Source organism: Xenopus laevis, chromosome 9_10L (assembly GCF_017654675.1).
Source record: "Xenopus laevis strain J_2021 chromosome 9_10L, Xenopus_laevis_v10.1, whole genome shotgun sequence".
Lineage (NCBI taxonomy): Eukaryota > Metazoa > Chordata > Amphibia > Anura > Pipidae > Xenopus > Xenopus laevis.
Genome location: NC_054387.1, coordinates 5,277,219 through 5,292,685, shown reverse-complemented (window position 1 = coordinate 5,292,685; position 15,467 = coordinate 5,277,219). Strand labels below are relative to the sequence as shown.

General features: G+C 41.7%; 1 protein-coding gene across 1 annotated transcript; it reads left to right on the top strand.

Moving 5' to 3' along the window:
* The first annotated feature begins 6,443 nt into the window (after positions 1-6,443).
* On the top strand, positions 6,444-14,421 carry g6pc3.1.L (glucose 6 phosphatase, catalytic, 3, gene 1 L homeolog). The gene is made up of 7 exons (XM_018234821.2): positions 6,444-6,540; positions 10,187-10,404; positions 11,415-11,515; positions 12,146-12,227; positions 13,491-13,609; positions 13,710-13,851; positions 13,923-14,421. The coding sequence occupies exons 1-7, from the start codon at positions 6,493-6,495 to the stop codon at positions 14,281-14,283; spliced, it is 1,071 nt and encodes a 356-aa protein (XP_018090310.1). The 5' UTR covers positions 6,444-6,492; the 3' UTR covers positions 14,284-14,421.
* Positions 14,422-15,467: the final 1,046 nt, after the last annotated feature.

Here is a 15,467-nt window from a genome sequence, read left to right as displayed (position 1 = left end):
GGATACACAGTAGATAACAGATACGTACTATTATAGTTTATATAAACAAGCTGCTGTGTAGCCATGGGGGCAGCCATTCAAGCACAGGATACACAGTAGATAACAGATAAGTACTACTATAGTTTATATAAACAAGCTGCTGTGTAGCCATGGGGACAGCCATTCAAGCACAGGATACACAGTAGATAACAGATAAGTACTACTATAGTTTATATAAACAAGCTGCTGTGTAGCCATGGGGGCAGCCATTCAAGCACAGGATACACAGTAGATAACAGATAAGTACTACTATAGTTTATATAAACAAGCTGCTGTGCAGCCATGGGGGCAGCCATTCAAGCACAGGATACACAGTAGATAACAGATAAGTACTACTATAGTTTATATAAACAAGCTGCTGTGTAGCCATGGGGCAGCCATTCAAGCACAGGATACACAGTAGATAACAGATAAGTACTACTATAGTTTATATAAACAAGCTGCTGTGTAGCCATGGGGGCAGCCATTCAAGCACAGGATACACAGTAGATAACAGATAAGTACTACTATAGTTTATATAAACAAGCTGCTGTGCAGCCATGGGGGCAGCCATTCAAGCACAGGATACACAGTAGATAACAGATAAGTACTACTATAGTTTATATAAACAAGCTGCTGTGTAGCCATGGGGCAGCCATTCAAGCACAGGATACACAGTAGATAACAGATAAGTACTACTATAGTTTATATAAACAAGCTGCTGTGTAGCCATGGAGGCAGCCATTCAAGCACAGGATACACAGTAGATAACAGATAAGTACTACTATAGTTTATATAAACAAGCTGCTGTGTAGCCATGGGGGCAGCCATTCAAGCACAGGATACACAGTAGATAACAGATAAGTACTACTATAGTTTATATAAACAAGCTGCTGTGTAGCCATGGGGGCAGCCATTCAAGCACAGGATACACAGTAGATAACAGATAAGTACTACTATAGTTTATAGAAACAAGCTGCTGTGTAGCCATGGGGGCAGCCATTCAAGCACAGGATACACAGTAGATAACAGATAAGTACTACTATAGTTTATAGAAACAAGCTGCTGTGTAGCCATGGGGGCAGCCATTCAAGCACAGGATACACAGTAGATAACAGATAAGTACTACTATAGTTTATATAAACAAGCTGCTGTGTAGCCATGGGGGCAGCCATTCAAGCACAGGATACACAGTAGATAACAGATAAGTACTACTATAGTTTATATAAACAAGCTGCTGTGTAGCCATGGGGGCAGCCATTCAAGCACAGGATACACAGTAGATAACAGATAAGTACTACTATAGTTTATATAAACAAGCTGCTGTGTAGCCATGGGGGCAGCCATTCTAGTTCTAAAATGTTTCTAGTAGAAAACAGGACTATTGCTGGCAATAATTTCTTAGTTGCAGATGCTGGGCAGATATACATCTAGTAATCTAGATAGGTATTTTATTGGGGTCAGGTATTTTATTGGTGGTCTTTCACTAACATGAAGCTTTAAGCCATAACTTTACTAAAAACCCTTAAGCATCAAAAATGCAATAGGATTATTTTGTCATCAGCATGGATTTATATAGTAATGCCACCAAGTATGATATCAGGAGCTTATGAAGAGGATATAACGATAAAATACTGTGTATACTACACTAAATCCAGCAGAGGGCAACACTGCTTAGGTAAAGTACAAGTATACCCCTCTGGTTTTAGCCAGCAGCAAATTGCTTTGCCACAAGCGTTAATGTATATTGGAACTGCAATTAATACCAAACAACATGGAATAATGTGGCAAAGGGACCTTCCAATCTACCGGCTTGAAATAAATGTTAGAAAGTTTTTTTTAGGGAGAAGAGTGTATTGTCTTGAAAGACTCCAAAAAGAGTCGCATAAATGTCCTTGAAGAGGTGGGAGTTTAGGGAAGCAGCCAATAATGGAAAGATGTTATGAGAGGGAAAGAGAGATAAAGGTCAGAAATAGAGTGTAATGTGCATAGTGAGGAATTCTTCATGAGATCAGAGATACAGAGGGAAGCCACATTCAATATCTTTGTTAAATGTTTTTTAGAGACCCGAGTAAGCGAAGAAAGCCAGGTGATTGGAAACCCTAAAATAAGTAAGTTGTTTAGATGTGACGTGTTATTGGATTGAGTATTAGGTTTTGTGGATCCTGTACTGTTGGAAGTAGGCCATGTATTGAAAATAGCAATGAATGAATGTGAGGAAATGCAGTCAACATTGGTGGATTCGTGTAAGTCAGGACATGTTGTTACAGTTCATGAAAAAATGTATAGCAGTAAAGAGCTGTGTCACAGAGACCAGTGGAGCACAGAAGTTCTGGCCTGAAAATGTGATCAAATGTGATCAAATTCATAGGTTGGGTGGAGTCTTTCAAGAATTATCAAGCTGGAACAAAGAGTGAATTTAAGATTGTAGTTATAAGGAGAGAAGGAATGATGTTTTTCAGAGAATATGAAAATATCATGCTTATCTAATGGGGATGGAAGTTTTCAGTTGAAAGGGACAGGTGAAAGAGAGGAGAACAGGTCAGGTGTATTGGAAAAGGGGTTGGAGAACCTGTGATGGTATGATAAGGTCACGTTGTGAGGTTGAGATGTTTCAATGTTGTTACCAGGCTAAAGACCATATTATAGATGCCTATTACACTTCAAAATCCCTTATTGAGGTTCAGCATTTGTTCTGACATGACTTAGCTTATTACAGGGGAAGTCACTTATATTTATTGCTAGTAATGTGAGCCCTTAGAACTTCGCATCCTACTCCAAGAGACACCACAAGTAAATAATTATAATTTGATGTAAAGGTCTTCCCAGTGAGCCTTGGGCACATGTCCCTTTGCTAAAACAATCAACACCTAACTTAATGACATCATTGTGGATTATGATAAACAGATCATGCTGATTGGAGCAACATTCCAGAGGATATAAATCGAAGCAAGATCCTATGTACAAGTTATTCAGAATTGAGAAAGCCAGCTGGATGACTGGTGAAACGTCTTCAAGAAAGAAACACAGCAAGTCCAGTTGATTTGACTTATTTCTATAGATATAAGAGTGATAATGTCTGAATAAACAGCTTGAGCTTTCTATAGCTCAATTAAATGGGGAGAATATATTATACTAAGATAGTATTTTTTATTCTCTCTCTAAATAAAGTAGTAGTGGGTAGGGGAGTAAGTTAGCCAAGAGGGGAGATAAGAGGAGCACAGTTGTTTAGCCAATGAAAGTATTTTTCTGTAGCAGGAAAGAATGACTATGAAGTGTAGGAAGTCAAGGTTTGACCATAGCTTCCTCTACTGGTGTTCTGCTGCTGTCCGGGTGCATTTTGGAAGGAAACTGGAGCTGTGCGGCTGGGTCGGAGGTTTTAGTTAAGAAGATATCGATTGGTAAGGGGAGAAAAAACAGTGCAACCCTTGGGAAGAGATAAAATAAATGGCTCATACGCACTAGCACTACTGTACTGCACCTCAAAAGCCTTGTTAAATGATAGAACATTGTGCAATGGTGGGTAATCTCAGCAACACTAAACACAGCGTGCACAATTTTCTAGCTTTTGTCACACACACGGCATATAGGGGTGCAGTATGGTAGCAAATTATTATAGCCTAATCTGCATGTACAATCTTTAGTCATTGAGGGTTCTTGGCCTTTAGTTTTAATTTGGTGCTCAAGCATGAGAACTATGAGAATGGGCATAAGAATCGTTTAAAAAGAATGCAGTTTACGGGTAACTCTAAACTGACGTAGACGATAAATCTGTCTTCCCAGTGCCCAATGCACCCCCACACGGACTGTCTGTCTCCCCCACCTGGACCCGTTTACAGCTGCAAATGAAAGAGGAGGGAAGTACTAAAGGGGGGAGAGGAGAAGGCAATGCAATGATGGATTCCTTGAAGTCACAGTCCTAAAGGGCCACATGGACCCGTAGGTCCCGAACTTTATTCTGGCCTAAGAGGTAGCAATAGAGACTGACTGCTAAGTGCAAAAGATTGTAGAGGGCCCAGCAGAGATCTTGGCTGATAGGCAACATGAATGAATCACAGGGAGATGTAGATAGATGTCTCTGTTGAAATTACATACTTTTTCAATGGACCTTTGCTCCATATCAAAATAGACAATGAGAACTTATCTCTGATCATAACATACCACCCAGTCCTAAACTGCAGCCACCAGAGAAGTGGAGAGCAAATTAGTGGATGGGGTACATGTGGTGTGGGTATGTTTGCCACCTGGTCGGTAAAAATGATGCTTGTGCCAATGTTTTTAATAGGAAAAAATGTAAAGAATAGCCAGGGGCGAAACTACAGAGGAAGCAGACCAGGCTGCAGGGGGGCCCAGAAGGTATAGGAGCCCCATTAGGGTTGCCACCTAGCCAGCCTGGCCGGTAAAAATGATGGTTGATCCCAATGTTATTAATAGGGAATAAAGATAAATATATAGGAAGGTCAGTGATCCCAATGTTATTAATAGGGAATAAAGATAAATATATAGGAAGGTCAGTGATCCCAATGTTATTAATAGGGAATAAAGATAAATATATAGGAAGGTCAGTGATCCAAATGTTATTAATAGGGAATAAAGATAAATATATAGGAAGGTCAGTGATCCCAATGTTATTAATAGGGTATAAAGATAAATATATAGGAAGGCCAGTGATCCCAATGTTATTAATAGGGAATAAAGATAAATATATAGGAAGGTCAGTGATCCCAATGTTATTAATAGGGCATAAAGATAAATATATAGGAAGGTCAGTGATCCCAATGTTATTAATAGGGAATAAAGATAAATATATAGGAAGGTCAGTGATCCCAATGTTATTAATAGGGAATAAAGATAAATATATAGGAAGGTCAGTGATCCCAATGTTATTAATAGGGAATAAAGATAAATATATAGGAAGGTCAGTGATCCCAATGTTATTAATAGGGAATAAAGATAAATATATAGGAAGGTCAGTGATCCCAATGTTATTAATAGGGAATAAAGATAAATATATAGGAAGGTCAGTGATCCCAATGTTATTAATAGGGAATAAAGATAAATATATAGGAAGGTCAGTGATCCCAATGTTATTAATAGGGAATAAAGATAAATATCTAGGAAGGTCAGTGATCCCAATGTTATTAATAGGGAATAAAGATAAATATATAGGAAGGCCAGTGATATGATCCCAATTGTAACGGTTGGCACCCAGAATTTAGAACCAATGCCAAGCACCCTGGTCTCGGTTCGTGCTTCTGCCTGTAGCAGCCGCCTTTGGCCTCGGGAGGAGCCCTCAGCTACTCAGATGCCGCCAGGTCTTAAAACAAGAGGTGCAAGGCGAAAGGTTCTAAACAAGTGAAGGGACACAACTGTAAACCAAGTCTCTGGGCAGAAGGTCGTGGTGCAAGGTGTTTAGACAGAATCGTAGTTGGAACAGGCCGGGTCGAGGCAGGCAGAAAGTGAGTGTAAACAAATCAGGCCAGGTCTGGGCAGGCAGAGTTCAAAACGTGATCAGGCAGGCAAGGGTCAAAACCAGGAACCAGGTATTTTTTTTCCCTAGGCCAAGTGTTGCCACCTTTTTGAAAAAAACGTTACCAGCCAAGAGGGTCGGGTCCACGAGGGGTAGGAACGTGACATAAATGGGCAGAACGGTGATGTCACAGGGGTGGGATCATGCCGAGGGGCAGTAGTGTCACTAGAGGGGGACGGACCCTGGTGCGTGAGGCGCAGCCGGGCCCCCCCATCCGTACGGCCGCATTTAGCCGCATTTGTCAGTGGCGCGTGAGCTGCCGGGGACCCTGAGGGGGTGCGGCCCCTGGCCCGCTCGCACCCCCTGCTCCCCCGGTAGTTCCGCCACTGCCGAGGGGGCGGGGCTGAGGAGCATGGAATCTGTAAGTATTTTAGCTAGAAAGGGCCAGGCTGGAGGTGGATCAGAGGCAGGCTGGGAGCACAAATTTACTGGCAGCTACATTGGTGGTAAATTTGTAATACAGGGCGCGGCCTTGGTTGGTATTTTACTGGCTAGGCGGCGGCCTGTGAAATAGCGGACAGGTGGCAACCCTACCTCGGCCCCATAAGGCCCTAATTAACCAGCAAATTGGTAAAGCAGGAAATCATCTGGATATTTTGGGGGCCCTACAATGTATTTGGTGTGGGGCCCAGTAACATCTAGTTACACTACTGGCAAGAGCAGTTGGGCAAAGGGAAGAAGGAAGAGAAATGTGGTGCCATTGTGCCACTTCTTATTGGTGCCCAACAGTTATTACTGAATAATGGTGCCCTGTGACTTTCAGTTACTCCAATAGTTACGTTTGTTATTTTATGCCATTATGATGTTTATTGTTTCGTTAGACCATTGTACAGTGAATGGAGAAGTAACAACATTGCCTCATTCACCACACGCAGCAACGTCATACAAACGCGCATGCGCCTCCCCGGGAGGCGGGTCCGTGAGGGGGCGGGAAACAGGATCCAATGAAAAGGGGCAGCCTGGAAGCCGGCAGCGCAGATAGGGATTGGGAGGTGAGTGCGACGTGGAACTGGGCAGATTGAGTGGCGCTTTGTTTTGCGTCAGGTTGTGTGAGGGAGTGTTGCTAGAGGAGGGACAGTGTGTGGGGAGGACAGGGCGGCTTCTGCAAATATTACAGGAATTGGGTTTTGGGGGGATTCAGGGAGTCAACAAGGCGCTGTAACTGTGAGAGATGAATGTTCCTTATACTGTGGTAGTTGTGTCTGTGGCCGCCCTGCTGGGACTGGGATGGTGTGAAGTGACCCGCACACGTGCCCATAGTTAGGTTGCACTGACAGCTGGGCTGCTTTGTCTTGTCCATGATCCCCAGTGGAGCTCAGTCTTGGCTCCCTATCACACTAGGGCCAGTTTTATCAGGAGCCAATGGGATTCCAATGCAGCCAGCGAGAGGTTGGCATGTGCCCAGTCAGGCTGCCAGTGAATTTGCCATTAGAGGAGTATGAGACTGGTGCTGAGCTGGCAGTTGGGGAGGCAGAATTGACAGCAAGACCTGCTGGTTGTTACAGGGCTGCCTTGGGAAGCATTGGAAGAGACTAGAGTATTGATTGCTACTGGGATACCCGGAATTACCTGAGAGTCACAGGTTTTTTAAAACCCAGACCTGCAACCCATATTTTACCTGCTTGGAGCCGCTACCCACAACTGCCTTATCTGCAACCCGCTGACCACCAAGATCAAGAAACGATGTTGTAGGAAATTAGAAGTGGAAAGGGCATATAAAATATTTAACTAAAGAGTAAAACTTACTTTATTTAACACCAGAGACTCGCCAGGCCGCAACTATACCTGCAACTGCCAGTTATCTGCTTCTTCGCAAGTACCTGACCCCCAGCAGACCCCCTTTGTGTTAAGCAGCATGCAATTTATATTGGCATGAGAACAGAGCATTAGAATTAGGCATGCGCCGCATCCAGTATTCTGTTCTGGATTCGGCCGAATTCTTCTGCCAGGACGAACCTAATTCTAATTTGCATATGCAAATTAGGGGCAGGGAGGGAAATCACGTGACTTTTTGTCATAAAACAAGGAAGTAAAAAATGTTTTTCCATTCCCACCCCTTATATTGCATATGCAAATTAGGATTCAGTTCGGTTTTCAGACGAATCTTTCGTGAAGGATTTGGGGGTTCGGCTGAATCCAAAATAGTGAATTTGGCGCATCCCTAATTAGAATCACCCCCAGCTTGCACTTCCAGGGTCAGTGATCCCCCCCCCTCTATTTGAGAGCTGGAAAGAGTCTGAAGAAGAAGGCAAATAATTAAAAAAAAAAATGAAGGCCAATTGAAAAATTGCTTAGAATTAGCCTATAAGTTAAAGGGGTGGTTCACCTTAACAATAATGTTTAGTATGTTTTAGAATGGCCAGTTCTAAGCAGATTTTCAATTGGCCTTCATTTTTTTATAGTTATTTGCCTTCTAACCCTTTCCAGCTTTCAAATGGGGGGTCACTGACCCCATCTACAAAACAAGAACTCTGCAAGGCTACAAATGTATTGTTATTGCTACTTTTTATTACTCGTGCTTCTATTCAGGCCTCTCCTATTCATATTCCAGTCTTTTATTCAAATCAGTGCATGGTTGCTAGGGGAATTTGGACCCTAGCAACCAGATGGCTGAAATTGCAAACTGGAGAGCTGCTGAATAAAAAGCTAAATAAGTAAAAAACCACAAATAGTAAAAAATGAGAACCAGTTGCAATTTGTCTCAGAATATCCCTCTCTACATTATACGAACGACTGAAAGGTGAAAACTCCTTTAACTTAAAGATGTACCACCTCTTTAAACTCTGCTGGAGGGCTGCAGTCTGTACATCTTAAGATGACATCTACACATTTGTTACATAGGATCCCACTTTTCTTCCAGTGGCCCCTAGGATTCTTAAAGGAGAACTAAACCCCCAAACTAATGAAAACCCTACCTCCTGCATAGTCCCCCCTCCCTGTTCCCCTCCCCGCACAGGTGTTAATACCTGTAAATGCCCTTAAAGAAGTTGTTCACCTTCAAACAACTAGCTCACCAGAAATAACGACTTTTTCCAATTACTATTTTCTGTGGGGCTGTTTTTCTAATATTGGAAGTGTAAAGTGTCATTTTTCACATTCTGAAGCAGCTCTGAGAGGAGGGGTCGCCGACCCTGAACACTGTTCTAAATTGATACATTTAGTTGATACATTTCTTATCTTTGTCCCTGCTGAGCAGAATCCCTGGGTTTCATTACAGGCAGCTGTTAGAGTTGATACAATAGTTACTGATACTCCAGAGATGCTGCTGAGAAATGGATCAACTAAATGTTGTAAAATTGTAACAGAATCTGCACCTGAATTACAGAGCTGCCAGACTCAAACACCAGAGACGCGAACATTCATTTAAACTTTGATATTGGAAAAACAGTAAAAAAATAAATAATGGAAAGTAATTGAAAAAAGTCTTTATTTCTGGGGAACAATCTGAAAACAACTGAATTGAAAAAAGTGTTTGGAAGGTGAACATCCCCTTTAAGTCTTTAATTACCCCTCGATGCAGAGTCAGCGCAGCAGAGCTCACAAACGCCATCTTCACCGCTTCAGGAGTCTTCAGTAAGTAATCGGCGATCGCGCTGACAGCCGCGGAAATTGCCAAAGGGACCTGAAGATTCCCGAGGAGGTGAAGATGGCGCCTGTGAGCTGCGCTGACTGCATCGAGGAGTAATTAAAGGGATCCTTTCATCGGAAAACATGTTTTTTCAAAACGCATTAGTTATTAGTGCTACTCCAGCAGAATTCTGCACTGAAATCCATTTCTCAAAAGAGCAAACAGATTTTTTTATATTCAATTTTGAAATCTGACATGGGGCTAGACATTTTGTCAATTTCCCAGCTGCCCCAGGTCATATGACTTGCGCCTGCACTTTAAGAGAGAAATGCTTTCTGGCAGGCTGCTGTTTTTCCTTCTCAATGTAAGTGAATGTGTCTCAGTGAGACATGGGTTTTTACTATTGAGTGTTGTTCTTAGATCTACCAGGCAGCTGTTATCTTGTGTTAGGGAGCTGCTATCTGGTTACCTTCCCATTGTTCTTTTGTTTGGCTGCTGGGGGGAAAAGAGAGGGGGGTGATATCACTCCAACTTGCAGTACAGCAGTAAAGAGTGATTGAAGTTCATCAGAGCACAAGTCACATGACTTGGGGCAGCTGGGAAATTGACAATATGTCTAGCCCCATGTCAGATTTCAAAATTGAATATAAAAAAAATCTGTTTGCTCTTTTGAGAAATGGATTTCAGTGCAGAATTCTGCTGGAGTAGCACTATTAACTGATTCATTTTGAAAAAAACATGTTTTCCGATGACAGGATCCCTTTAAAGACTTAGGGGCATTTACAGGTATTAACACCTGTGTGGGGGAGGGGGGACTATGGAGGGTAGGAGTTTTTATTAGTTTGGGGTTTAGTTCTCCTTTAATGGTGAACCACCCCTTTAATTTGTTACCCAACGACGGGAGGTCCATGTGGAAATGTAGTTCTTGCTAAAGAAAGTAACACAGGATAGGTTATGGTAACCAGGAGCTATGATGGAAGACACGTCCCTGTAACAAAAACCATCAGCGATAAAATGCGATTGTCAGCTCCTTGAACTAAAACCTATTGTTGTCTCACATTGCCTTCCAGATGGACGCGCTGCATAGTTCAGGAGTTGTCTTGGCTGCTTATTTGCAAGAAAAATGTCTGGACTTTTCTCCGTTCTGGCTGTGGGTGAATCACCTGGGAGACCCCGCACACATCTACGTCATCTACTTCCCGCTGGCTTACTGCATGTGTCGCAGGCTGGGAGTGGCTCTGCTGTGGACTGGGCTCCTCTCGGAGTGGTTCAATCTTGTGTTTAAATGGTGCGACTCTAACACTCCATACTTATCTCACGGCTTTCAGCTTATTCAATACCTATCCTGCGTAGGTTCTTAGGATCCTTATTGGCCTAGACTGGCAATCTGTGGATTCTGACAAATGCTGTAAAATGTCAGAATTCACACAGGCTGGTGGGGGAGTAATTTGGGCCTCTGTGTACTTGAAATACCAGGACCTATTTTGAATCCCAGTCAAGGCCTGATTCTTATCTATAAAATTGCAGACAATTGGATCATTCCCAGTTATCAACACTGGGCAAATTTGCCCATGGGCAGTTACCTATAGCAACCAATCAGTGATTTGCTTTTAAAAAGCCAGCTGCAAGTAGAACAACAAATGCAGCAATTTGATCGGTTGCCATGGGCTACTGCCCACTGGTTAATTTGCCTAGTGTTGATAAATGACCCACAGTCACTGCTCTAATGAAGCTTCTAATCTAATTTCCCTGCAACAGGCTTACAAATGTCCAACGGTCAGTTTCTTCAGACGTCAACTGACCTTCAACTATATTTTTGGACAATATTTGGGAGCCTGGGCACTTAAATAAAACCCATAAGAACATACATTGGGTTAGGGCTCTTGTACACAGGAAATTCTTCATGCATGCATGGGAACACATGACTTACCCCTTTCTGCCCTATAATGAAAATATCTAAACCGATCTGCCCCATTCTACCCCTGCACTACACGAAGAAACCCCCACGTGTTAGAGCCCTTATGTAATATAAGGTATCCAATCAGCATGCAGCATTTACAGGGCAAACATCTTATTGGTCGCTATGGGGTACAGCACCTAGGCACATTTAGTGCATTTTTTTACATATGTCTGACATGAATAAGCCCAAAACACAAGCATTAGAAACACAGTTATACTCAATTTTCAGAACTAATCATTGTCTGAACTAAACTATGGGTGACATGGGAAGGGCTGTTGTCTGTAGAGACTAATGAATATGTTGCTTTTTAATTTACGTGTACTTTTTTTTTTTAACAGGTTTTTATTTGGGGAGCGTCCATTTTGGTGGATACGCGAACATGGGCAGCACAGTGACCTAAATTTAACACAGTTCCCATTAACATGTGAGACAGGGCCCGGTAAGTACCGGAGGTGGAGAAGTCGATCACAGTCATGGTGTTCAGGTTCCACACTGGGGAAGGATAGTGACGTTTTTGAAATATCGGCCATAGATACATAGGTTGGTTGCACGAGACATGGAGAAATGTACTGTAAGGGCTTGCTGGGTTATTATTAGATAACCAATGGGACTATAGACACAGAATGTTTCCCACTCTGATTAAAGGATAAGTAAACCTTAAAATAGAAAATTAATGAGGGTGCTATTCTAAGCACTTTTTCTTTCTTCTGACGACTTCCTTGACTACTTGGTTGTCCGACTGGTGGGGAAAATGACCAGCAGGTGGCGCTATTGTAACAAAATGAATTTATGTTAACAGTACATGTATCATTCCCTTAATATCTTGGAATCTAAAAAAAATAAATGATGAATGTCGTTTAAATTAGCTTATTTTTTAGGTTTACTTATCCTTTAACTGAGGACCCAGGTACACTTTCATATTTATAAGGACAGTGTGTACGGGAGATAGTCCTAACTATGAGGGTCCTGACGGGGGAATTTAAGTGACGGGGATAAGTTGCCAAAGATGGTATCCCCGTCACTTGTTACTGGCATCTATCAACATGTTTTGTTTTTCTTCTAATTCTAGGGAGCCCCTCAGGGCACTGTATGATCACAGGAGCTGCACTTTGGCCAGTGATGATGTTCTTTACCAACCTACAGCCCCAGAGGTAAGATGCTTATACAGGTGGGGCAATGAGAAATGACCAGGGCTCTTTTCTTTATCAAGGAAAAACTCTTCATCAGCATCTCCCTACTTTTCTCTGGAGTTTGTAGCTTAAAGGGGTTTTAACTATGATGTAGAGAGTGTTGTTCTGAGACAATTTGCAATTGGTTTTCATTTTTTATTATTTGTGGTATTTGAGTTATTTAGATTTTTATTCAACAGCTCTAAAATTCACCATTTCAGCAGTCTGGTTGCCGGTGTCCAAATTACCCTGCATTGATTTGAATAAGAGACTGGAATATGAATAGGAGAAGCCTGAATATAAAGACGAGTAATAAAAAGTAACAATAACTGTGTAGCCTTACAGAGGGTTTGTTTTTTTAGATGGGGTCACTGACGCCCCATTTGAAAGCTGGAAAGAATCAGAAGAAAAAGGCAAATAATTTAAAAACGATAAAAAAGAAAAAATGAAGACCAGTTGAAAAGTTGCTTTAGTATAACATATTAAAAGTTAACTTAAAGATGCACCACCCCTTTAAAGTGGACCTGTCACCCAGTCACAAAAAGCTGTATAATAATAAGTCCTTTTCAAATTAAACATAACATCGAATTTCTAATTTTTATCAAAGCATTCATAACTGTTGTAAACTCATTTAAAAATCTCAGCTGTCAATCAAATATTGCCTTCCCCTCCTCTATGCCTTAGACAATTACTTTCACTTTCCATTTAGCACTTTCCAGAAATTGCTGCTCTCCCCACATTCCACTGTTCTCTTCACCGTTTAATTGTGTAGCCAGTGCATGGGGATGGAAATCGGGTCCCCTATTCTGGTGCAAAAACAAGATTTTGAGATGATGCAAGGCTTGCCTTAAAATGTGTCCACAAAATGGCTCCTGCCTGCTTGCTATAATTATGAGTTCCCAGAGTGAAGGAAACAATATTCAAAGCGTTTATATAGTGGAATTAAAGTTCATTTTGCTTGACTAATGTGATAAAATAGAATTTTGAATAATGTTTTTGGGTGACGGGTCCCCTTTAAACAATGAATTGTCTTTAATCTTTTTCTTTAATCGCTTGAGTTTACAGTTCTTTACCTGTCGGCGAGTGGAATGGTGCCTAAGAAAGTGACCCTCTTCCTTCTCTTTTCCCCTCCTCATTGAAATTAATATAACTGAAAGGATACAATAGAATCGACTGCTGCTTTTCGTGACTTGGTTTATATATTAAAATAAGAGACATAGCTTGCTAATGAATGCTTCCTTTCAGGCCTTTGTGGAGCTTGGTGCCCATTATACTGTATATTATGCTGATGGTGGGAGTTGCCATATCCAGAGTCCTTATCCTGGCACACTTTCCCCACCAGGTTGTGGCTGGTCTCATAGCAGGTTAGTGATTGGACAGTGAATAGTATTGTTTTGATAGGATGGATTAGAAGGGCTGGTCTTGGTGCCGTAGCTAAAATATGTTGTTTTGTCCAACATTTAGGCATGTGCTTGGGACACAGTTTACCACACACTGTCTCTCGAGGCCGCACGTTACTATTTTTCACACTGACATCCCTCCTGCTGCTCTTTGGGGCCTTTCTCATATATTTTGGAATGGGCATTTTTGGGGTGGATCTGTCCTGGTAAGTACCTGAATTTAGAAACAAAGAATGTTGGTGCCTTTATGTAATTCACTGATGCAATCTGTTTTTAGGTCTATCAATCTTGCTACCAAATGGTGTGCAAAACCCGAGTGGATTCGCCTGGAGACCAGACCTTTTTCTTCAGTGACCCGAAGTGCAGCCAGCGCTTTAGGACTAGGATTTGCCCTTCACTGCCCCCTGTACAATCAGCTGTGTGGGGGCACCACAGACTGGAGGAAAAGGGCTATCACTCTAGTCCTTTCATTGCTATTGCTTGGCCTCCTTCATCGTCTGCCCCTACAAACTGACTCCCCGTTGCTGTTCTACTGTTTAAACTTTTTCCGCTATGCTCTGTGCCCACTCACTGTTGTTATCTTCGCTCCTTATATCACCCACTGTCTCCACACGCGAGCCACAGGCAAGGAACAGTGATTTCTTCTGTGATTTAAAGGACACGGAAAGTTAAACTAAAGAGGTAGCTAGAAATATTGTACATGATGTTTTGTGCTTCTGTACCAGCCCAAGGCAACCACAGCCCTTTAGCAGTAAAGATCTGTGTCTCCAAAGATGCCCCATTAGCTCCCCATCTTCTTTTCTGCTGATTCACTGATTCACATGCTCTGTGCTGCTGTCACTTACTGAGCTTAGGGACCCACTCACAATATACAGTACACATAGAATAGAAATGTCACAATATAAGGCTGATTAGTAATTAATACACATAATTACTACATGGCAGCACAGAAACCAGAGCAATTAGCATCAGAATTTAATAATCAGCAAACCTGTAGCATCAGCTTATATTACAGCCAGGGAAGCTCATTTTCTGCTGGATAATTAGTGACGAGCCCTAAGCTTAGCTTCTCAACAGCCAATCAGAGCCCACTGAGCATGTGAGTGTCACAGACACTTTCCAAGATGGTGACCCCCTGTGACAAGTTTGAAGTCCCGGATTATTGCTGCTATTGACAAGCTGAAACTTTAGCCTCGTGCAATAAGTTCACTATATAAAATATGCCATTTTTATCCATATTCATTTTTAGGTTTAGTTCTCCTTTAATATCACATCCCAGTTCCATTTCTCAAGTTTACCTATTTTTTTTCCCCAAAACATTAGACTTGCTTTTCTTCCTGGTTTTGGAGGTTTTATCTTATTTAAATATATAAACCAAGTCACTAAAAGCAGCGGTCTATTCTGTTGTATCCTTCCAAAGTTATAGTACTTTTAACAAGGAGGGGAAAAGGGAAGGAAGGGGGTCACTTTTTGATTGAGTAATTATAATTTTATAGGTATAGTGACATGTTACTGTTTAGGGGCAAATTTATCAAGGGTCGATTTCAATTGGTCGAATGTCGAGTTCATGGGAGTTTTTTAAAACTCACATGAACTCGAAATTCGACCAATTGAAATTTATTATAAATATCGAATTTTGCAAAGTCGGGTGAATAGGATCAATCGGAATAATGGAATCTAATTCTATTCGAGTTTTTTCTGCGCCAAATTGATCCCAGGACATCTTCCATAGGCTAAAACAGCAATTCACCAGGTTTTAGGTGGTGAATAGTCGAATTTGAGTTCCTAAAGGGCCAGTGTATGATAAATCTCGAAAATCAAA